A 23,890-nucleotide genomic window follows, 5' to 3' on the forward strand; every position below is an offset into this window, starting at 1 on the left:
AAATGAAATCAGAAACTAAAAAGGAGACATTACAGCTGAGACCACAGAAATACAAAGAATCATTAGAAGTTTCTATTCTTTCGCAAACAATTATATACCAACAAATTGGAAAACCTAGAAGAAATGGATAAATTCCTAGACACATACAATTTTTCAAGATTGAACCAAAAAGAAATAGAAAACCTCAGCAAACCATGAAAAGTAATGAGATCAAAGCTATAATAAAACGTTTCCAATCAAAGAAAAGTCCAGGCCTTGATGGCTTTACTGCTGAATTCTACCAAACATTTAAATAATTAATATCAACACTAATCAAAGTTTTCAAAAAAATTGAAGAGGAGAGAATGCTTCCAAACTCATTCTACAAGGCCAGCATTACCTTGGTACCAAAACCAGAGAAAGAAACAACAAGAAAATAAAACTATAGGCCAATATCAATGACAAACATATATGCAAAAATCCCCAACAAAATATTAGCAAATTAAATACAACAACACATTAAAAAGATCATTCACCATGATCAAGTGGGATTCATTCCAGGTATGTAAGGATGGTTCAACATACACAAAATCAATAAACATGCTATATTACATTAGCAGAACCCAAAACAAAAACTATATGACCATTTCAATAAATGCTGAAAAAGCATTTGACAAAATTCAACATTCCTTTATGATAAAAACCCTAAAAAATTTTGAGGTGTATAGAGAAGAAACACACCTCAAAACAATTAAGGCCACATATGAGAAACCCACAGCTAACTTCATACTGAACATAGAAAAACTGAAAGCCTTTCCTCTGAGATCTGGAACAAGACAAAGATGCCCACTTTCCCTACTTTTATTCAACATGATACTGGAAATCTTCACCAGAGCAATCAGGCAAGAGAAAAAACTAAAGGGCATCTAAATTGGAAAGGAAGAAGTCAAATTATCCTTGTTTGCAGATGACGTGATCTTACACATAGAAAAACCTAGAGACTCTACCCAAAAACTGTAGCAACTGATAAAAGAATTCAGCAGAACTGCAGGATACAAAATCAACATACAAAAATCACTAGCATTTATACATGCCAATAGTGAACCCCCATCTGAAAAAGAAAGCAAGAAACCAATCTCATTTACAATAGCTATAAAAAATATAAAATACCTAGGAATCAATTTAACCAAGGAAGTAAAAGATATATATATAAGGAAAACTATAAAACATCAATTAAAAAAACTGAAGAGGACTCAAAAAAATGGAAAGATATTCCATGTTCATGGACTAGAAGAATTATATTGTTAAAATGACAACACTACCCAAATCAATTTACAGATTCAATGCAATCCCTATCAAAATACCAATGACATTCTTCACAGAAATATAAAAAACAATCCTAAAACGTATATGGAACCACAAAAGACCCAAAATAGCCAAAGCAATCCTGAGCAAAAAGAACAAAGTTGGGGGCATGGTACTGGCATAAAAACAGACATATAGACCAAGGGAACAGAAAAGAGTTTTTTAGATATCAATCCACACATTTACAGGCAACTCATTTTTGACAAAGGCACCAAGATCATACAATGGGGAAGGACAGTCTCTTCGATAAATGGTGCTTAGGAAACTGGATAACCATATACAGAAGAATGAAACTAAACCTCTCTCTCTCACCATATACAAAACTCAAACTGAATTAAAGACATAAATCTAAGACTTCAAACTATGAAACTACTAGAAGAAAACATTGGGGAAATGCACCAGGACATTGGTGGGGGAAAGACTTTTTGGGTAAAAAAAAAAAAAAAAGAATGAAATCCTGTCATTTGCAACGTGGATGGAACTAGAGGCCATTATGTTAAGTGAAATAAGCCAAGCATAGAAAAACAAATACTGCACATTCTCAATCATATATGGGACCTAAAAAAGTGAATCTCATGAAGATAAAAAGTAGACTGGTAATTATCAGGGACCAGGAAGGGAAAGACAGATGAAGGGGAAAAAAGAATAGGAATGTATTTATCAAAAAAAAAAAACTATGAAAATATGAATTATAAAAATACTCAAAAATATATATTTGAAAATGTAGTATTTTTGTTTGTATCATGGAGCACTTAAGCAGTGAAAGGAGATAGAGCACAGGACGAGGACACCTGACATATGACAGTTAGTAATACAGGGTGTTAGAAGCCAAGTACACCTGTCCTCTAACTCATTTTGAATCTCACCCCTGCCAAGTTTCTACCATTCTTTCTAATTCTATAAAAGGAGTAGCCCATTTACTTTCTAAAACTGGGGGAAATTCCTCCTCTGGCCTTAGGTGTACTGCTTGATTACAATTGCTCCTCATCTGACCCGTTGTGTTACTCGTGGTCCGAAGCATTTAGAAACCCAACAGTAATTATGGGAAAAGCCCAAACACTAATTTATATGGTTAGAAAGAAGCTGTACATGAGGGTGTTTTGCCAGGACTTAGAATTAACATTCTGTAATTAATCCTATCACTCTGTAGCCTAAATAAAGTAACATTATTTATTATAATAGAATAATAACTCTTCTTTTCTTTAAAATCTTTAGAGGGAGAATCTGACTCATCACTCAAGCAGTCCCTTCAAACTAGCTCTAGCTTCCCCAAAGCCACAACAAAACAAACAACTGAAACCCAACCAATAAATATTTAAAAGAGCTTTAATGAGAAAGAACATCCAGATCCAACTAAGAATATAGGAAAAATAATGTTAAGTTTCTTACCTAAAATAAGTAGCTATGCAGAGAATTACCACCAACATAGGATAATATATATAGAATCCATCTGCAATAAAGGATAAAACTTTCATGGAACCCATAATCTGAAGAGCAAGAAAAAAGTAAGTTAAATCGGCATAGTTCTATGTTTTTCATTCCTTTCCATCATTAGAAAATTTGCCCATAACCTGTTACATCAATACATTTGAACTATTCAAAGTAAAAAGGCGAAGCACTAAACGAACTAATTTTTAAAAATTTGCTTTTTATTACTGTGTTCTCCTAAGCAAAGTTAACATTTTATAAATATTGCTCAAAATTATCACATGTATTAAGACTATAAATATAAAAGTTAATAGTAGTTTTGGTCATGTAGTTGATACTGCTCAGCTAGACAACCATAAAAACTTTTTTTAATAATAAAAGAAGCAAAATCACTTCTATTCAGTCATTAGTAATACAAAAACAACCTTTAAGAGAAGATTTTGCTAGTAATGTTATAGAACTTTTCTGCCAACATTAAAAGAAATTTCACAATAACACCATTTCATACAGATAATGAATGTGAAGAACTCTGTTTTCTGACCATACTTACAGATGTGTAAGCAGTTGGCTGAGTATTCTGGTGAGAGATAGATGAATCCATATGGGTCAAACCCAAGAAATTAAGACATAAAGGAGGAGTCAAACGGCAAAATAACCTGCAGTAAATATTTAAAAATATATAAAAAGTAAATCAGTAAAAATACATTTTATATGATACTGAAACGTATTAAGAACATTTCGGATCATTGTAGCTACAATTTTCATCTATTTCCATGATATACATTTTGAATTTTTAATGTGAACTGACCTTAGTTGCAGTTAATAAGAAAATCTTACAAATTGCATCCCCCTTAAAAACATCAACACTTGCATGGCAAAACTGCAGGTCAGGCTGCCTGCTTTGGTCGGGTTTGCCACTGATTTATTTCCACAATTTGTGGAGTGCCTTGTATGTACCTCCTTCAACTCTACTATGTGTGCAATTAATTCATTTCACAGAATGACAAGGACAGTAACATGCTCAAGGTAAATTGTACTCAATACATAAAATATCTGAAGATGTATCAAAATATGTCATTCTGACAAGCACAGGTATGAAGAATTGTTCAATTTTTGACTAAATAAAAAGAATCTCTTACAAAATTACAGAGTTGGAGAACTGGGGGACAGGGAGAGAGAAGAGGTGTGAATAAAAAGAGTTAATAATGAGGGAGTACTTTTGCAGTGGTAGAATAGTTCTGAATCTTAATTGTGGTGGTGGTTACAGGAATCTCCACACACACACAAATGAAGGATAAAAAATGGTGAGAACTAAAGTAAGTCTGTAGTGTAGTTAACGGTAATGTTCCAATGTAATTTCCTGGTTTTGATATTGTTCAACAGCTATATAAGATGTCACCATTGGGGGAAGCTTGGTGAAGGTTACATACAAATTTTTGCATTATATTTAAAACTTCCTATGAGTCCAAAATTATCTGGAAAAGAACAACACAAAAAGTCTTAAAGTTGCTTTAGATATCAATTCCTCTATAAACTTCTCTAATTTCAGCCTTTATAAATACCTAATATGACTGATTTTACAATAAGGACAGGTAATAGATTATGCAATCTAGCCCAAGTTGGAGCCATCTCTCCAAACTTCTTGAGGAAAATTTGTTCTTGTTGGTTTTCTTAGTCCTCAATTCATTTAGAGGCCACTGAATCTCAGAATACCCTCTAGGTCTGACTTAGTCTCTAAACTCTTCACTGTTCCTACTATTTACTAATCTATTTACTGACTACCTAGTTGGTTAATACAGGTTCATTATGTCTTTCTTTTCCCTCCTAACCTAGCATACCTATAATATTTTAGCCTTACACTTCAAGCAAGATTTAGCTGGCAATCAACAAATATCTATTTAATATTTAAACCTAATCAATTAGCTCATAGAAATACAGATATTAGTGGAACACCCATAAACAACAAGAAATAAAAGAGAGATCCGTAAGAATACATGCAATAGAGACATTTCCCTTGTTTCTAAGTGTAATTCTACTTACATGCCACTGAAAAGAAGGCTATAAGCATCAGTTTGGTGATGTGAAGCCAAGTAGTAATAGTTAAATACACGAATCCTGAACACAGTAGAATAAACACAGATACTTAGGAAGAAGATGGAAAGAAAGCAAGCAATCTGAAAGAAAAACAAACACAAAAACAGTTTGTTTAAGACTAATGGACTTTAAACTAGCACTTAACTATCACAAGCATTATCCTTCATTTCTAGCTAACATTTATTGATGTTCTATTTAAATATAGCAGTAGAGGATTTTTTAATCATCTAAGAAAATGAAATTATGAAAAACATCTACATTTCAAACTGTTCAACATCCTAGATCCATACATTTTAAATCTACCTCCTAAAGTGAGCCTATTCTCCCATTCCCTTGGCGAGTCTTTACATGAGACCTGCAAGTTATGTAGCTTTTCAGTAGCATAACGAAGATCAAAGTTTCTCATAAAAAGAATTTATATTATCTTGGACCTTTTCATCTCTCTTCAAATATTAATACAGTTATGTTGTTTTTGTTTGTTTGTTTGTTTTATTTGAGACAGAGTCTTGCTCTGTCACCCCAAGTAGGGTGCAGTGGTGTCATCATAGCTCACTGCAACCTCAAACTCCTGGGCTCAAGCAATCTGATCCTCCTGCCTCAGCCTCCTGAGTAGCTGCGACTACAAGCCCACCCCATCATGCCCAGCTAATTTTTTCTATTTATAGTAGAGACAGAGGCTCAGCTCTTGCTCAGGCTGGTCTTGAACTCCTGGCCTCAAGCAATCCTCCCACCTTGGCCTCCTGGAGTGCTAGGATTATAGGTGTGAGCCACCATGCCCAGCCTAGTTCTTAGATTTTAATAGTCAGGGTAAACTGATAAAGCACATTTTTGGAAGTTTGAATAACACTGTGGGAAACTTCACTGCTTTCATTATTACTGTAAGAAATATATGGAGAAAATTAAGTTAAGGTTATACGGTGAACTGACATATTTACAACAGATATAAAATAAACTGACCTCGATATAAATATAATTGTATGTTTTTTCTGCCAGCTGTATGAAGACTGCAAAGAGGGATAAGACAGGAGTCGTGCTAAAGAATGTGCACTCTGACCACACAACAATCACAGAGAAGATGGACAGAACCACAGCAAGGATCCTATAAAACCAAGGTCGCAAAAGACATTCCCAGTACCACTCTGGAAGATAAAAGAAAAAAATCATTAGGAAAAATATAAAGAAGTAAAAGGGTATTAACATTGTTTTCAAATATCTCCCAACAAGATACTTAATTACAAAGAGAAAAATAGCAATTTTATTGTGGAGGAACCAGGCATATTCCACCCTGACCAAATGATCACCAGCAACAGGACAAACTGACATCATGAACTTCCTGCTACAATGCACTGAGAAGAACAGGACACTGCTGCTGTGGTATTCCTGCCAAAAATGCAGAAGTTCCATCTAATCAAGAGGAAACATCAAACTCAAATTCAGGGACATTTAACAAATAACTGGCCTGTACTCTCTAAAAACATCTAAATCATAAAACACAAATAAAGACTGAGAAACCATCCAGATCAGAGGAAACTAGGGAGACATGACAGATGAATGCAATGTATGACATGAGATTTTTTTACAACGAATACTTTTGGGATAATTACTGAAATCTTAATAATATCTGTAAATAATAGTACAGTATCAATATTAATTTCCTGATTTTGGTAACTATAATATGTAAGAAAATATCTTTATTTTTAGGAAATACACACTGAAACATTTAGGGACAAAGAGGCATCACGTCTGGATACAACTCTGAGATTCAGGAAACTATATACATACAGAAATAAAAAGGAAACGCATATTGTAAAATGTTAATATTTGGAAAATCTGGATGAAGAGTTTATGGGAATACTTCACACTATTCTGGTTTTGTAAAGTCTGAATTTAGGTAACAATAAAAGTTTAAAGAAAAGCTCAATAAATTGAAAAGGCTATGTTTTTACTTCATTGAAGTGTTGAGCTCACTAATTCTTTTCCTCCCTGCTCTCAGCATAATTCCCTGTGATTTCATTATCCCCATAAGCGATCCTCCTTTCAATACCCTGGTCTCTCATTCCCTTGACCTACTCTCCTCCAGTGATCTTCCCTTGACCTCTTCTCCTCCAATGATCTTGCCCTCCACCCTAACTCAATTACCTATTGCCATAGTCATCCCTAAACCTTTTATTACCAATATCTTCACTCTTGCGTATAACCTCATTTTTGCATCCTTGTCTCTAAACAATATCTTCATCTAGTACAGTATTTCAACTCCACTGACTGACTCTACCTGGACCAACAATCAATTTATTCTACCATCTTTTTATTGTTACTTAACACTTTGATATCCTTATAGAGCCCAGATTCCAGTCTTTGAGGATAGTCACCGTCCGGTATCCGGATTCCTTTGCCCCTTCTTGCTTCCCTGTACTTGCTTAGCTAAACCACACCCTGTTTAGATCCAACTCCCTGGCTACTCTGAGCCTACACCCATGTAGCCGACACTGTCAGAGAAAGAGTCATAACTTTGCTACTGGTCTCACTTTAAATTCTTTTTTTTTTTTTTTTTTGGAGACAGAGCGTCACTTTGTTGCCCGGGCTAGAGTGAGTGCCGTGGCGTCAGCCTCGCTCACAGCAACCTCAAACTCCTGGGCTTAAGCGATCCTACTGCCTCAGCCTCCCGAGTAGCTGGGACTACAGGCATGAGCCACCATGCCCGGCTAATTTTTTCTATATATATTTTTAGTTGTCCAGATGGTTTTTTTATTTCTATTTTTAGTAGAGACGGGGTCTCGCTCAGGCTGGTCTCGAACTCCTGACCTCGAGCGATCCACCCGCCTCGGCCTCCCAGAGGGCTGGGATTACAGGCGTGAGCCACCGCGCCCGGCCTCACTTTAAATTCTTAATCACAAGCTTCAAGCTGGCCCTCAGCACTGCCTGGCTAGCCTACTATAACTCTCCAATCTTCTCCCATGCCCACTCTCCTAGGTAACTATTTTGCATCTTCTCTTCCTTCTCTCGGTCTCCAAAATCTCCTCCTCTATACCTATCCTCAGCATTTCACTGAGAAAACAGAAGGGATCAGAAGAGAACTTCCCCAAGTTTCTACCACTACATCTTCTCACCTACTTAGGTACATCTGTGCCTTACCTCCTAATCTAAGGCCATTTTCTTCATTGTTCACTATTTCCCACCTCATTTCTACTACTCATAAACACTGTCCTAGAAATTCTCTACTGTCCCATCAAATTTTCCCTATTACATCATTTCCATGTTATATAATTTCTCTTGACAATGCCCCTAATCCCTGTCAGCTACTACCCCTTTTCTGTTTCTTTTTAGAGGGAACACATTTTGAGAGTTCTCCACCCTGTCTCCAATTGAATCTCCTCCTTTCTTTTAGACTCCAATCGGGCTTTTTCACCTTACCCTCTCCACTTCTATAAACTCCAATGGTCAGGTCTTAATATTTATGATACTTGATTTATACGCAACATTTAAAATGGTACTTTACACACCCTTTTCCTCAAAACACTTCACTGTCCTAATTTTTTTCCTATCTCACTGGGCACTCCTTTTCTAATCTTTGCTGCTGGTTCCTCCTTATCAACCTAATCTATAAATTGTGGAGTGCCTCAGGCTGGGTCCTCAATCTTTTTCTCTTCTCTATCTCAACCACTTCTTTACTGAATTTATCCTGACTCATGGCTCTCTATACACTGATGGCATCTTAATTTATATCTGCAGTCCAGACTTCTCCCCTGAATTCCAATTTCTGTAACCAACTACCTACTCAGAATCCTTATTTATACTTTTGTGTTCATTGTCTGTTTTTGTCACTCCACAAGGGAAGGAATTTTTGTGTTTTTAAATTGATATAAATAGTGGGCCTGTGTCCTCTATTAGACTATAAAATCCTATAGAGCAGAGCCTGGATGGTTATTCATCTCTGACTTCCCACATCTCTTACTGTGAAATTTGATCACATCTTAGATAATCAATGAATGTAGACCTGTTATTGAAATAAAAGCCAGTTAGAGGAAGAAAAAAAATAAAAATAAATTGATATACACCAAGCACCCCAAAATACATAGCATTTCTGTGCCCCAATAGTATTTGAATGAATGAAAACAGGTATCACATCATTCCTTCATTTAATTAGAAAGGATTTTCATTGAAGAAGTTTTCTAAAATATTTGTTATGGCCATTAAGTCTTCATATTCATGACAAAACATGCAAAGAGAATCAAGTGAATATGACTATTTGTTTGAATAAATAACGTAAATAGAAGTTTTAATACTGTAACACTTTGGTACTTGCATTAAGTTTCTTCATAGTAAATCTGATAACATTTAAGGGCAGTGTCATAAATAATCACAAAGGAGAAAAAGATGATGACTACAGAGAGTATAGGCTTTGTAAATTGGAATAATAAATGTAAATAATCAAAGAGGACTTTTCAGAGGAAGATTTTGGTAGTATATCAAGACTGAAGAAGAGACTTATGCTTGTGATATAAAATTGCTTAAAATTCTAATTATTTTAAGTACAGTTACATGCTGCGTAACAGTTTGGTCATTGATGGACGGCATATACAATGATGGTCCACATTTTTACTGTACCTTTTCTATGTTTAGATACACAAATACTTACCATTATGTTATGACTACCTACAATATCCAGTACAGTAATATGCTGTATAGGTTTGTAGCCTAGGGGGTAATAAGCCATCTCATATAGTCTAGATGTGTAGTAGGCTATCCCATCTAGGTCTGCGTAAGTACATTTTATGATGCTCACGCAATGATGGAATAGCCTAACACTGCATTTCTCAGAATGTACTCCTGTCATTAAGTGATACATAACTACATATATTATGTATCATACAAAATATGCTTGATGCATTATTTTCACATAGAATTTTGATTATTTGTAAAGTAACAGTGGAATTTGATGGATTATATGTTATATGATAAGAAAAATAGTTATTTGGGGGAAAGTTTATCAAATAATATTATTATATGGTATAAATCAAATAATATAAATAAAATTCAACTGTGCAATGGTGAAAATATATACTTTTTTCCTGCAGAAAAATTATCATCATTAAACTCTAAAATTTATATCAAATTACATACCAAATGTAGGGTTATAAAAATATTGGATAAATCGATTTTCTGGCTCTGGTGATTGAAAGGTGTGAACAAACTGATGAGTAGCACTAGTTTCATTTTTTGCTACATCTTCTAGATAAAATGCTTGCTCCAAAAGAATCTGCCATTGTACTTGAGTTCGACGGTGCCTCTGAACTGAATAAATCACCTAAAAAAAAAAGAATATGAGTAGACCTGGCAGTGTCCTGATCGCAACAGTGGTTCAACCCCTTACTAGGGAGCATGTTTTGGTTGTCACAACAGGAAAGTGCTAGTGGTATTTACTGGGTTGGGCACCAAGGATGTTAATGTTCTAAAATGATGTAACAGTTCTATATAATGTAACACTTATGCTCAGTGAATAATTCTGCCTCCCCAAATGCTAATAGTTCTATTAGTTCTCCCTATTGAGAACACAAAATTAAAACATTTCGAAGAACAATAAGACCAAAGAAATTTTAGATGTATATTCACTAAAAATTCCTTTTTAGTGAGCAATAATTATAAATCTAACTAAAATCATAAATAAAATAGTTATAATAAGTAAGGTTACCTGTTTATGCAGTTTTACCAGACTTTTTTCACTTGGGTAGGTATTATGCTTTTCATCAAAATCTTCATAATCATCCATGTTCCTACCCATTTTTTCCTGATACTCTGTAGGGCACTAAAACGAACAAGTAGATTTTTTTAAAAAAATCTTAATAGTAAAAGGATAAAAATTTATTTTTATTAAACATCTTTCATTCTTGGGCATTTCTAATTTTCTCAGAAATATCTTCCTCCTTTATTGGCATCTCTAGTTAGACTTTTGCCGACATTTTCTTGAAAATGTTTTAAAAGCTGTATTGAGTTTCTTCTCATCTTTATTAATATTAATCTTTATGTTCAGATACACTAGCTAGAAGTAGGTAGAGGCAGGGGGAACTTACCTACAGGAAGCAACTAGTATTTGAGAGGATTATCCTAAGTAGGCCCTGTTGAAACTGTCAATTATTTTTCTAGCTAAATAATTAAGAAGAATCATGACAATTCCAAGATGCTGAATTTTTAAAGGCATAGTACAGAGAAACAAATACATGATTTGAAGTCATCTGCCATACTACTCCTCATTTGTAAATAATAGTACAGTATCAATATTAATTTCCTGATTTTGATAACTGTAATATGTAAGAAAATATCTTTATTCTTAGGAAATACACACTGAAACATTTAGGGACAAAGAGTCATCATATCTGGATTCAACTCTGAGAGATTTAGGAAACAATATACATACAGAAATAAAAAGCAAATATCTATATGATCTTGGGCAAGGTAGTTAACCTCCCTGAATAAGTCTCAAAAACTAGCAAATTTGAGAGAAATGGTTAGAAAATTGACTCCTTATAGCTATCGTATTAGCCAAAGAGAACACTAGATAATAATCAATACAATAGATTTAAAATATAGGAAAAGAAATAGTTCAATGATTCTGTGGTTGCATAAGAGACAATTAGGGAACTCTGCAAACAATAATTTTGGGAAGTATACGAATACTCCTAATTCAATACCAATACATCAAAATCTTAATTGCATAGCTTCTTATTAAATACCCATGTTAAATATTTCATGTCATTTATTTTATGAAATATGAAATATATCATAAAATGATATGTACACAGCTGATTAAGATTATTAAGGCCCTCATTTATTTTCTTATAAGAGGTAAGTCTTTAGTGATCATATACAATGACACTTTAACGGTTTACCTCCATCACTATGTCATAGCAATCATTATACCCTAGTTAACATCACCTCTATCTCTACATTTCAATGGAAAACACTGCCAATAATTAATGTTAAACTTACAATAACAAAACAAAAAATTCTATGTATAAATTACTACTGTTTTATGGTAAATAGTTCCATGAAAATAAGTTGAGAAGACCTCAGTCATAGGCTGTTTTCATACTTTTCTGATGCTTTTGTAATAATAATACATAAATCTGTATTTCAAAAGGAGATAAACAAGATTATTTAATTACCTTTTTAAGTATTGTATCAACACATTTTCTCAATGGATGATTATACTTGATACTTTCATTCACTTTACGAACTTCCTATAAAAACAGTAAGATAAATAAAAATATTTCCATTTCTACAGATCAGCTACTTCAAATGAGAGTGTACTAGTACTATACTCATTCTCATAAGTTCAATTTCAACCTAAATTACATAGCATTACACAGAAGTTCCTTTCACTGAATAAAAGTTTTTAAGAATACAAGTAAAAATAGGTCATTGAATAGCTATATCTATACCCTTGCACTTTTTTCTTATTTTCTAGATTTCTTCCCTTATCATTTGATCACTTGGTAAACAAAGATTAATAAGCATTATAAAAAAGTTCATGAAGGATCAGACAAACTTTGTGATCCTAAAAGAACAGGGCTGTGTTCCTCCACCTTACTCATCAAGATCAATTATCTCTTTATCTAAAATACAGTCAAGAAACCACAGGAAGCAGAACTACAAATTTTATGAAGTGCCTCCTCCTTTCCAATGGAAGAGTACTCTAGAGAAGTCATAATTGATTGATTAAGTCCATACTTGTTTATCAAGAGCACACTATATGCCAGCACTGTGCTAGGTATAAGCCTACCATAATCCATAATGGAGGGCTGGAAGACATGGAATTGTTGGACTTTGACTAAAATTACATTATAGTGATAAGATAATTAAATAAGTAACTTAATGACGATGAAAGGCATAAAAGAGTTAGAGAAAGGAACCACCAGTTCCTAAGGAATCATAATATTTTATAATATTTATGAAATTAAAAAAAAGTTGGAACTACTGTTCTAAGCAGATGAAACAGCATGTTCACAGCCTGGGAGGCATGAGAGAATTGACCAGGATATTAAAAAGAAACATTCAAACTGTAGGGTAGAGAAGGGCTTTAAGGGATACAAAACTGAAGGCAAAGAAACCATCTGGCACATAGAAAAAACTGTGAAAAAATTTTGTAATTTATATGACAAAGAATCACCATCCTTAAGATGTGAAGAGCTCTTACAAATCAACCAAAAAATGAGAATACAGAAGAAATATAATTGGCCAAGAAATGGGTGAAAATATATTCAAGCTCACTAAAACAGCTACAAATTTTAAAAATGAGAACTTTTTTTAATAAAATTCTATCATGTAATGAGGTAAGATTGTGGGGAAACAGGCCCTCCTATACACAATAAAAAAGGATATCATCTACTTGAGGGTAATTTAGCAATATTTATCAAAATTTAGAATATGCATACTCTATGAATAATCTTTACCAACAGACACTACTCCTGTCAAGAAAAACTTAATGAGATAAACAGACATAAATCAAATAGAAATGGTGTCGAAACTACTATGAAAGAAAAGTATGGGATGCTCTGAGAGGGTATAACCTAGAGTGGGAGACTTTCTGATGAACTGATTATTTAAGATGATAGAAAACAAAATGAGTAGAAGTCAGTCAACCAAAGGGAAGAGCAAGAATATTCCAGACAGACAGACAAGGACAGCACATGCAAAGGCCTCCAGGCCAAAGGAAACCAATTGTTTTAAGGAACTGAAAGAATCCAGTGTGACTACATGGAAAAAGAGAGTAAGGGCCTGAGTAGCACTTATCACACTGGAAAAGTATGATGAAAATGCTCATAGGTCTTAATAACGGTTTATTTTGAGGTTGATGTGTGAGGCTTAAACATGACAGTGACAAGATCAGACTTGGGTTTTTAAAGGTCACCTTGAAGCATCATTATATCACAATTTTCCATTAGTAAGCTGCCTTAAATTTTGTTGACTTGCTAGCACAGATTTATCCTACTTTGAAAACAAAGTATATACTTGGCTATATATTATACATGAAATATCATATGTGTTCTTTAAATTATTTAGCCATATTAAGCAAAAACAAGTTTTGAGACAGTTAACTATTAACATTTGCTATATCTATTATAAATTTAAAGTTCCTTCAAAAGTTTGTAATTTTTATAAAGTATGGATAGTATCTTTGTTTTTTAATACAAAATAACATAACTTTGAGCTCTTTCATTACTGTGCCTAATCAACTCTTTTCTAAGCAGATCAGACAACATCAATGAAGGCAGGCTAACAGGCAGTTTTCAGTGGAAATTAGTAGCTATTTCTCCCTCCCCAAAATATTCTCTCCAGAAAAATGACAAAAGGTACAGGTGACCTTTTAGGTCATCTAGCAAATACCTCTTGAATGCTTTGACATGGCTTGTAAGTTTTGTTAATGCTTCAGAGAAAAGTGGTAGACACACGAATGCATATATTCATTTCAGAGAGAAACATATCATAAAAATACCAAACTGGTTTTTGTAAAACTACATTTGGGGGATTATATGGATAGCTGAAAAAAATACCTACTAAGAAAAAGTAACTGAATTTTGTGATCTCTTAAACAACGTAATCAGAACCAGTATATTTTAAGTTTTCTTTCAAACTCTTCATATTCTTGATTCTTGTTCCATGCTTTCTTCCTGCAGTACATTCTGTGCACCTCCATCAGACGGACCATCCTAAACCTCATATAGGATCAAGTCTCCTCCCTGCTTGTAAAGTGTCAATGATTCCTCACTGCTTTCAAAATGTAGTCTGGACTTTTCAGTATGGCATTCAGGGTCCCGCTATAGCTTTACTTTTCCAACATAAACCTCATGCTCAAATTAATTTGGCTTTAAAACTTCCTGATATCTAATTGGATGCTATCAGCTATCACAATTCTGTCCATCCTTCAAGGCCCAGGTCACATTTCATCTCCTTTGATCACTATTCAGAAGTGAAATCTCTCCAAGCTAGAGCATTTCCTTTTTATCATTCCCATCACATTTACCATATGTCATAAAGGACAGTTTGTACAATTTTATACTTTAGAGAGTTAGTATCCTAATGGCCAGTTCTTCACAGCACTTAACATGGCAGGAAGACAGTAAGTATTTGTTAAATCATGAATAAATTTTCTTCTCAATTTTATAAGTTTCAGATATTCAGAAAAGCAGAAAGAATTCCAAAATACCTTGAAACACATGGCCAAAGAAACCCATACCTGGGAAACCATGCATTTGCTTTTTTGGTGGGGTGAGGGTCAAAGTTCTCCTGCTATGTAGGTGGATCTACTGCTATTTTCAAACATCCATTATGAAACGAATAGTTTCTTATCTAAAATTTTTTACATTCTCCACACCTTAAACCTATGAATACTATAATAAAATAGCACAGAAGTCACCAACACCAGTCTTTAATTTTTTGTCTTATTCCTTAGAGGGCTCCCTAATTAACAACAACAAGAATAACACCAAAATCTCTATTTTGTTATTAAAAGTTCCTCCTAGTAAAATCCAGACCTTCAGTAATAACTGGGTTTATATTTGTTGTAGGAATACTGAATAAACTAAAATTCCTCAAATCTGAACCAACCAAATTCAATACCAACTTTTAGAGAGAATACATCAAATTTAAATTATCTTATTTTATCAAATATAAACATCTTACCAAATATAAGTTTTCAAATATTTCAGTTTTTTCCAAAAAAATTTCAAATTTTCAAATACAAATATAAAAATTATCAAATATAAATTATATTATTTCAAAAGATATAATATAATAGCATTCATCACAGGACTAAGGAAATGTAACAGAATACTATTTATAGATTTGCTTCTACATTTTGAATCAATGTGTTCTGCTACAGTTCTTATATTTTGTAGAGAATAAATGCTGAAAGGCCAACATAAAATTTTCCAATCACTGTATACAGTCATTTACCCATTTATTCATTCACTTAAAAAATGGGTAGTGGCTCCTGACTACAATCCCAACACTTTGGAAGGCTGAGGTGGGAGGAACACTTGAGGCCAGGAGTTCAACTTAAGGCCAGTAGTTCAAGGTTGCACTGAGCTATGATCATGCCACTACACTCTAGCCCAGGTGACAGAGCGAGACCCTCTATTAAAAAAAAATGGTTACTGAGTGTCAAAGAGTTTGGAGGGCCAGGGAATGTTATGGGTTGAATTGTGTTCCCCTGCCAAATTCATATGTTGAAGCCCTAACCTCCAGCACATTAGCTAAGATGAAGTTATATTGGAGTGGGATGGGCCCTAATCCAATATGATTGGTGTCCTTATAAAAAAAGAAGAAATTTGGACACAGACAGGCACACAGAGAGAAGGCCATGTGAAGATGAAGGTTAAGATCTACAAGCCAAAGAATACCAAAGATTGCCACCAGAAGCAAACCACCAAAAGCTAGGAGAATGGCAGGGAACATATTTTCCCCATAGCCCTGAGAAGGAACCAACCCTGCCAAGGGTTTCCCTGAAGAATTCTCACTTATTTTAAAACTTGAATATGAAGTAGGAATTAGCTGAAGAGAATGCTGAAAAGAACATTCTAAGAGTTCGGAAGGAGCATGCTGTTGGGAGAAGTATTCTGTCGAGAGACAGAAAACAGAGGCAATGAGTATAATGATTGAGAGTAGGGGCCTTCAAACCAGATCAAATCCAGCCTACCACCTTGTTTTTGTATTGGAACACATCCATGCTCATACACTGGCTATGGCTGCTTTCATGCTATAACAGAGTACTTGTAAAGAGACTATATGTAACACAAAGCCTAAAGTATTTAGCATATGGCCCTTTACAGAAAATGTTTATCAGTCCTGTTAAAGCATAAACTAGAGTGCATGGCTCTATAACTTAGTAGCTGTGTGAACATGGGAAAGTTATTTAATAATCTCTCTATGCCTCGTTTTCATCAATTATAAAATGGGGATAAAAAAACTCTCTCTTACAAAATTATGAGAATTAAGTATATTAATAAATGTAAAGTGCTTAGAAAGTCTTAGACAAATATTAAGTCTATATAATTGTTTGCTGTAATTATCACTGTGACTAAGTTTGAGGAACCAAAGTTAAGTGTTAGGCAAATATTAAGTCTATAGAATTGTTTCTTATTTCATCATCATTAACTAAAACCAACCAGTGTAAGGAAGACAGACGCTTGGGATAAAGCTGGTGAGCTAACATGGCCCAAATTATTTTTTTTAGGCTGCATTAAAGCATTTTGGAATTTATTCTAACATGAGTGAAAAGTCTTCAACAGGAGGTTTTAATTTGGAGCGTAACATCATCAGAGTGGCATATTTTCCCATGGGAGCAAAAACGTGAGGTGACTATAATAATCTCTCTTTAAATCCATAATAACATTATTAGTTAACACAGTAAAATTTTATCATTTGTTGTATATTTTTAGGTACATTATTGAAAATTATACTTTCACCAACATATGAAGTTGGTTCAAGTCATCTAAATTTTACAAGTAAAATGAAGTGCCTTATTAACGTTACAGACAGGAAACAAAACTTACAGATACAAATTCCTATGCCAATTGTTCTTTAAAGAGGTTTCCAGACTTGGTGAGATTAACTTGGGTCACACCTTCAGGAAGAAGTATCCTCTGGTCATTATTTTCACTTCTACTATGTTAGGGTAACCATACAGCTTATCATTTAATCTAGGAGACTTTGGACAATAAAAAAGGTCACTATTAAAAGTTACCCCAAGACAACATGCATAGTCCTACTCTATTGGATATATTTTCCCTGAATCTTTGTCAGTTAGAAGATGGATATGACACCTCATGAGGCTGAACTGCCAATAAGAAGTCATCCTGAATGAGACATCAAGAAGGACTGATGCCCATCAATGTGCAGTCTGAAGCCCATCAATGTACTACCAACAAGAAACCAAAAGTAACAAAAAGGAGATGCATACAACTGGTGACTACTGCTTGTAAGGTTTAAACTTCCTTACCTCCATGACATCTTCTAAATTCTCCTCTGCATCTGCTTTCTCTGTCATCAGTTTGGCTGCCTTAAAATAAGTTTTCATAAGTAGATAACCCCTTTTTGCTCCATTCCAGTATGACCGAGGAATTTCCACCAAGCCATACCCCAACAATAACACAAGAAGAAACAGACCCCATGTATTTGCAGCAGCTATCCCAATTGTCTGAAGCTGATTCCTAAGATAGAAAACATATGCAGATAGCTATGATAAATATATTTTCCTACAAAAATGTGAAATGAAACTAACTAGTATTAAATGTTTTTTCAGAAAATAATTATACTAAAGGTTGGATAAGATTTTATATGAAAAAATTAGACCTTCAAATTCTCAGCTACTCTTTTATTTACAGTAGATAATCTGCATATTTTAATGGAAAAATAAAATGTAATTACAGGAACGGACTTTAACACAGCAAATACTGCTTCTATTACAGTTAAAATCAGAATCTAGAATAACTCACAATAAAAATATATATATATTTTCCCAAAGAAAATATTTTCCATTAGGTGCTTTTTTATTCAGTATTAACCAAAAGAAGCCTAGAAAATTTTTAAATTAACTTGTGTTCAAGCTGAGGTACACAAATCTCAGGAATGCAACAGTGAGGCCTATCACTGCTGTTCTATTCCTAAGTTTTCAGACCTATCTCTTCACATATATAACAAATCATAAGTATAAAATAGATTTCAATTTTATTGAAATATCTAAGACAACATTAAGAACAAATAGGCCCCAAACTACAGCAAGAACAACAAGAAAAAAATATTCCCAAGTTCCAATGAAAAATAAAACCAGATATTTTATCATACATACAACTTGAAACTCTACCCCAAAATCATTAGAGTTATTACCTTTAACATACAGCTATTAGATAAAGCATAAATCCTTAAATATAGCTTTTAAACTATATTTAAAGATGTCATTCCCTATTTTCTTTCTTAGTAATATGAATTTACTCAGATATTCTTTTTGGGGAATCTATAAAACATAGAACAATATGTTTCTCAATGAAATGTCTGTGTACTTGCATATATGAGATAAAAATGAATTTTTAAAAGTACGAACATACACAGAAGCAATGTTAAGAAGACTACTTTTCTTACCATTCTAAATGCAAATGTGGGTTTACAGCTACATAAATTAAAAATGCTCCAAAAATCAGCAAATAGGTGCCATAATAGATTGCATTCTCAATCAGTGCAGTTTTGATCTTCCCAGTGATAGAAAACCCTCCTGATCTTGCATATGACTGCATAAACGGTAAGAGAATCCTAGACAGATGGAAAAACTGATTTAAAAAATTTTAAAAATTGATGTCTATATAATCTCAAAAGACCAGAATTTTAGTGTATAGTTCTTCTCATTAATAAATATAATTATGATTATTAATACTGAATAAATTACAATAGATGATTATTTTTGTAATATTAAATTTTAGGAAAAGCAAAGGCTCTGAGACAAGAGAGAGCGAGGCACAATACTGGGAGTAAAGCAGACCAGAATGACCAGCAGAGAATGCAACAGTGTGATAACTAAAGAGCAGTCTAAAATAGGCCTTTAAAGCCTTTACGAAGAATTTGGACTGAAAGAATAATGAGGAAATATCTTCTTTAACATAAAGGAGACATGACCAAAGGAGAATGGATTGACAGGGAACAAAACTGGAAATAGCTGAGAGGAGAAAGGGTGATGGTGGTAGTAATAAGTAGCAGGAAGGGAGAAGATCGGTTGTCAACTTACTGACTTTGAAATAGTACGTAGGAGGTGTCCAAGATGAGTTGCACAGGACGTAGCTGGCTATCCAGCTTCAGAGTTCAGAAAAGAGGACTAGAAATACAGATAGATTCCAGAGTCATTACCATATCAATGGTACTGAAATGGCATCAGTAGATGAGATCTGAAAGGGTGAGTATATAGAATGTGAAGGAAAGAACTAAGACAGACCCCTGAGAATGATCAACTTTTAAGAGAGAGGCAGTGAAACAGAAAGAGGAAGAACCAGGAAAGATGACTGAAACAGAACAGAAGTGCAGCAAGGAAGAAAACCAAGAAGTATATGGAGTGGAAATTGGGAGAAAAGAGTGTTCAAAAGTGGAGAAAATAAACAATAGAATCAAATGTTGCCAAGAGAAGTAAATTCAGAACTTGTATGTGTGAGTGATAGAGGGGGAGTAGAAAACAGAGAACTATGGGTTGAAGAATAAGTAAACAATGAGCAAATGGAGATACCAAATACAGAGAATTTAAGAAGTTTGGCTGGGTAGGATAAACTAGGGTATCAACATAAAATGGAGTATTTTACAGTAATGAAAAGAACAGAAAATGGATACATACAACACAGCATAGATGAATGTCCCAAATATGTGAGCAAACAGAGATGCAAAAAAGTTCATACTGTATAACTCCACATTTATAAAGCTGAAAAACAGGCAAAACTAATCTATGATGATGGAAGTCAGAATCATGGTTACCTTTGTTGGGGGATGACTGGAGAGGGAAGCAAGAGGGAGGCTTCTGGGGGCACTGTTAATGTTCTATATAATCATTTGAGTGCTGGTGTATGGGTGTATTCACTTTGAAAAGTGTCAAACTAAACATAATCTGTGAACTCTTCAGTATAAATTTATACTTCAATTGAAAAAAAAAAAAGTCTCCCAAAAATATTTGGTTGTGATGAGGCCAATGAGTAGAGACTGGAAAGGGATTTAAGTTGAGAGACTTCTTGTTCCTTTCTTGAGACAGAGTCTCACTCTGTCACCCTGGCTAGAGTACAGTGATGTCATCATAGCTTACTGCAACCTCAAACTCCTGGGTTTAAGCAATCCTCCTGCCTCAATCTCCTGAGTAGCTCGGACTACAGACACACACCACCATGCCTGGCTAATTTTTCTATTTTTTGCAGAGACAGGGTCTCTATGTCTCCAACTCCTGGCCTCAAGAGATCCTTCCACCTAAGCCTCCCAAAGTGCTGGGATTGTAGGTGTGAGCCACCGTGCTCAGACCCTTTTTTTCTTCTTAAAGGATGAGAGAACTGTGCATGCTTTGTTGAAATTGGCAGCTATATGTCTATAACAAAGGCTGAAGGAGAGGGATCCATATTTCAGGAAGAAGGATTAGCTTTAACAAGAGTGATTCTTCCATCCTTGAAGGGCAAGGAAGAAAAGACGGGCAGGCAGGTAGGTCTGTTGGTGAGAAGCTGAAAGAGATGCCATCTGATGACTTCTGTTTTCACTGTAGGGTAGAAATAAAGTCAAGTCATCTGCTAAGAGTAAAGGTGATTTTTTTTTTTTTTAGGGAATGGGGAGAGAGAGAGCTACAAAGGGGACAGCAGAAGTTTGAAGTGACTAGAAATGTTTGTTGTAGAGAATGGAGAGCAAGCAAACTAAAGAAATAAAGAAGGAAACTCTGGCAATGCTGAGGGCCAAGTTGAATTTAAGAAGCATGATTTTAGAGAGGCACTACTCTACTCTGCTGTGTGATTTTTCTGTTTGCAGAATACCTGTGAGATGCTCAGTAGGCAGTGGGTTACTGTGAGTTTGGTGCACAGCAGAAAAATAAAGCTGTAATAGGGAAAAAGATTTGGAATGCATTACTGGTCAATGAAACCATGGCTATAATTACAACTATGCAGGAAGAGTAAGACAACAAGATGACCAAAGACGGGACTCTAGGAAAGACCAATATTTAGGAAATAGGCCACAGAAATGGTGCCCATAAAGGAAATTCAGAAGGTCGGGCTAAGCAGATAGAAAGAAAACCAAGGGATAATGATGACCTTAGCAAGAGCAATTTCATACAATAATGGGGCTGGAAGAAGACTGGATTGAAGGTCAAGAGAGAGGCAATACTGGAGGGAAGCAGTGACAAGGAAAACTTTTCTTTCTATTTTTTGTTTGCCTCGTTTTTCTTTTCTTTTTTCTTTTTTAAGATGGGAAAGACTTGAGCTAACAGAAAGGGAGATGATACAGATTTTTTAAAAAATGACATAAGTTCCAAAATATGAATGTTCACTGAAAAATAACCACATTTTATTTTTACTTTAGCCAAAACTTTAAAAATTTTATCTTTCCGTGCCACTTACCATGTTAAAAATTGTGATGTCCAATATACCACCCTCCAAAAAATTGGCATGATTCCATCAGGAATGTAACTCCATGGCTTGAAACACGGATGTTGGCTGTTGAATGAAAATTTAAAGCCAAGTAACCATAAATAATGACTACTTCAATTATACAATTGATTTACATGTGGCAAAGTTAATTTTCAGATTCAAATTTTAAATTATTAACTCTAACTCAAAAGTTCATAAAAAACTTAAAAATTCAAAGCTATCAAACTAAAAAAAAAATCACACACACAAAGAGAACAAAACAGTTTGTTCTAGAGAGGAATGCCATTTAAGTTTTCAACTTTTAGTGTATTTTTGGTCATCAGGCAAAAAGAAGACTTAATGTTCAACTAATAGACTAAAAATGCAATAGTCTTTAAAAAGCAAATGTATCATGAAATCAAATCTCTAATGATTACCTTTAAAATACACACTCACCCCATTTATAGAGCTGGTTATTTTATTTATTTACTTATTTTTGCAGGGAGTGGTGCAGGTAAGACATTAGGCAATTAATTCCTGAAAACTGGAATGCTAATTAAATCAGTCACTATATATCATAACTCCTATGCAGATGCATGCCAGGATCTATAATTCTGTTTGAATTATATAACGTTTTGACAATTTGAAGTTTATTCATTCTTGATCTATAATACTTTCAGAGGATGTACAATATGAAAAGAATATCATAAATACAGAATAACCTCCTTGTCCTTTATTACAATCATGTAAAATAGCCAAAAGAGAAAATGCATGCCCCATTTTTTAGATCTGAGATGGGCTAAGAGGAAAAGTATATCTTGGAAGTCACATACTTAGTAAAGAAGAACCACGACTAAAAATTCAGGTCTTCTTCAAGTTTCTCACTATGATCTGCTGAAAGGCCCGTGCACCAATATTTAAAATGCAGACTTAAATAAAACACACTGTAATAAAGTCTACTAGTGAAAAACAGAGGTGGGGGGATCAGTAGAGAATGAGGATAGCTCTTATAAATATAAAATCTGAATGGTAAAAACTGGCAATTTTAAAATAGTTTTCCCTCTACAATATTTATATTTTTAAAAAAAAAAAAGAAAGGAAATACCTTGGCTTGGGGTTAGCAGTTGCATACAATCCTGTAACATTGCTACTTTCAGGAGGGCTTGAGTTTGCAGCAGCATGCTTGCACCGGTTGTATATTGTCTAAAGCAATGAATGGTTTTAAAATGAGAATCAAAAGGTTACTAAGTAACTGGAGGGATATTAGAGTTTATAAATCTATCTACCCAAACTTACCTTTCTGGCTATGCTTTTTAATGATTAAATTTCTAAGATAAAATCTAAATTCAAAATGTAAGTATAACCATATATAATTCAGCTGTCTTAAGAAATAACATTATTTCAAACATGCTGTTTGACTACAATTGTCTTTTAAATTGTGAAAATCAGTTTCACCCCTTACCGTACTAACATCCAGAGGCAGTATGAAGACAATAAGAAAGCAGAGATACCAAGCAAGCAGCGTTCCAACAATTACAAGTCTATGCTGTTTCTTAAAGTCTCCATATCGATGAAGTAGAAATAATGCCAGAAAAAAGACAAAAACAATCTCAAGTCCCAAAGCTGCACCGCTCATTATTGAATGTTCACTCTAACCAAAGTTATTCATGTACAGGTCTGGACCACATCTGTAAACTGAAAAAAATAAAAATGCAACATTAACATTGGAAATGACTATTTGGAAATTTCCTAAATATTTATTAATGCATTAATAAACTCTTTGAAAACTGTTATGCTTCACACTGGACTATGAATTTCTTTTTTTATCCCACCCCAGGATTATGAATTGGATGAAAAGGATAATTCCTATCCTCGAGTACTTATTTTATTTTTTGAAGCACACC

At 34.2% G+C, this 23,890-nt stretch overlaps 1 protein-coding gene across 3 annotated transcripts in view; it reads right to left on the reverse strand.

The window, feature by feature from the left end:
- Positions 1-23,890, reverse strand: part of LMBRD2 (LMBR1 domain containing 2) — a 45,311-nt gene that overhangs the window by 14,294 nt on the left and 7,127 nt on the right. For 2 of the 3 annotated variants that reach the window (XM_045566584.1, XM_045566583.1), the window contains exons 2-13: positions 23,449-23,681; positions 23,092-23,189; positions 21,978-22,073; positions 19,000-19,167; positions 17,861-18,071; positions 12,027-12,101; positions 10,556-10,669; positions 9,988-10,171; positions 5,824-6,005; positions 4,813-4,946; positions 3,323-3,428; positions 2,734-2,831 (exon numbers count right to left, since the gene is read on the reverse strand). In XM_045566584.1, the coding sequence (XP_045422540.1) occupies positions 2,734-2,831; positions 3,323-3,428; positions 4,813-4,946; positions 5,824-6,005; positions 9,988-10,171; positions 10,556-10,669; positions 12,027-12,101; positions 17,861-18,071; positions 19,000-19,167; positions 21,978-22,073; positions 23,092-23,189; positions 23,449-23,622 (1,640 nt within the window). In that variant the 5' untranslated portion in view covers positions 23,623-23,681. The remainder of the gene's footprint in view (positions 1-2,733; positions 2,832-3,322; positions 3,429-4,812; positions 4,947-5,823; positions 6,006-9,987; positions 10,172-10,555; positions 10,670-12,026; positions 12,102-17,860; positions 18,072-18,999; positions 19,168-21,977; positions 22,074-23,091; positions 23,190-23,448; positions 23,682-23,890) is intronic. The other variant, XM_045566585.1, reaches the window with a different exon arrangement.

This window comes from Lemur catta, chromosome 12 (assembly GCF_020740605.2).
Source record: "Lemur catta isolate mLemCat1 chromosome 12, mLemCat1.pri, whole genome shotgun sequence".
Taxonomy (NCBI): domain Eukaryota; kingdom Metazoa; phylum Chordata; class Mammalia; order Primates; family Lemuridae; genus Lemur; species Lemur catta.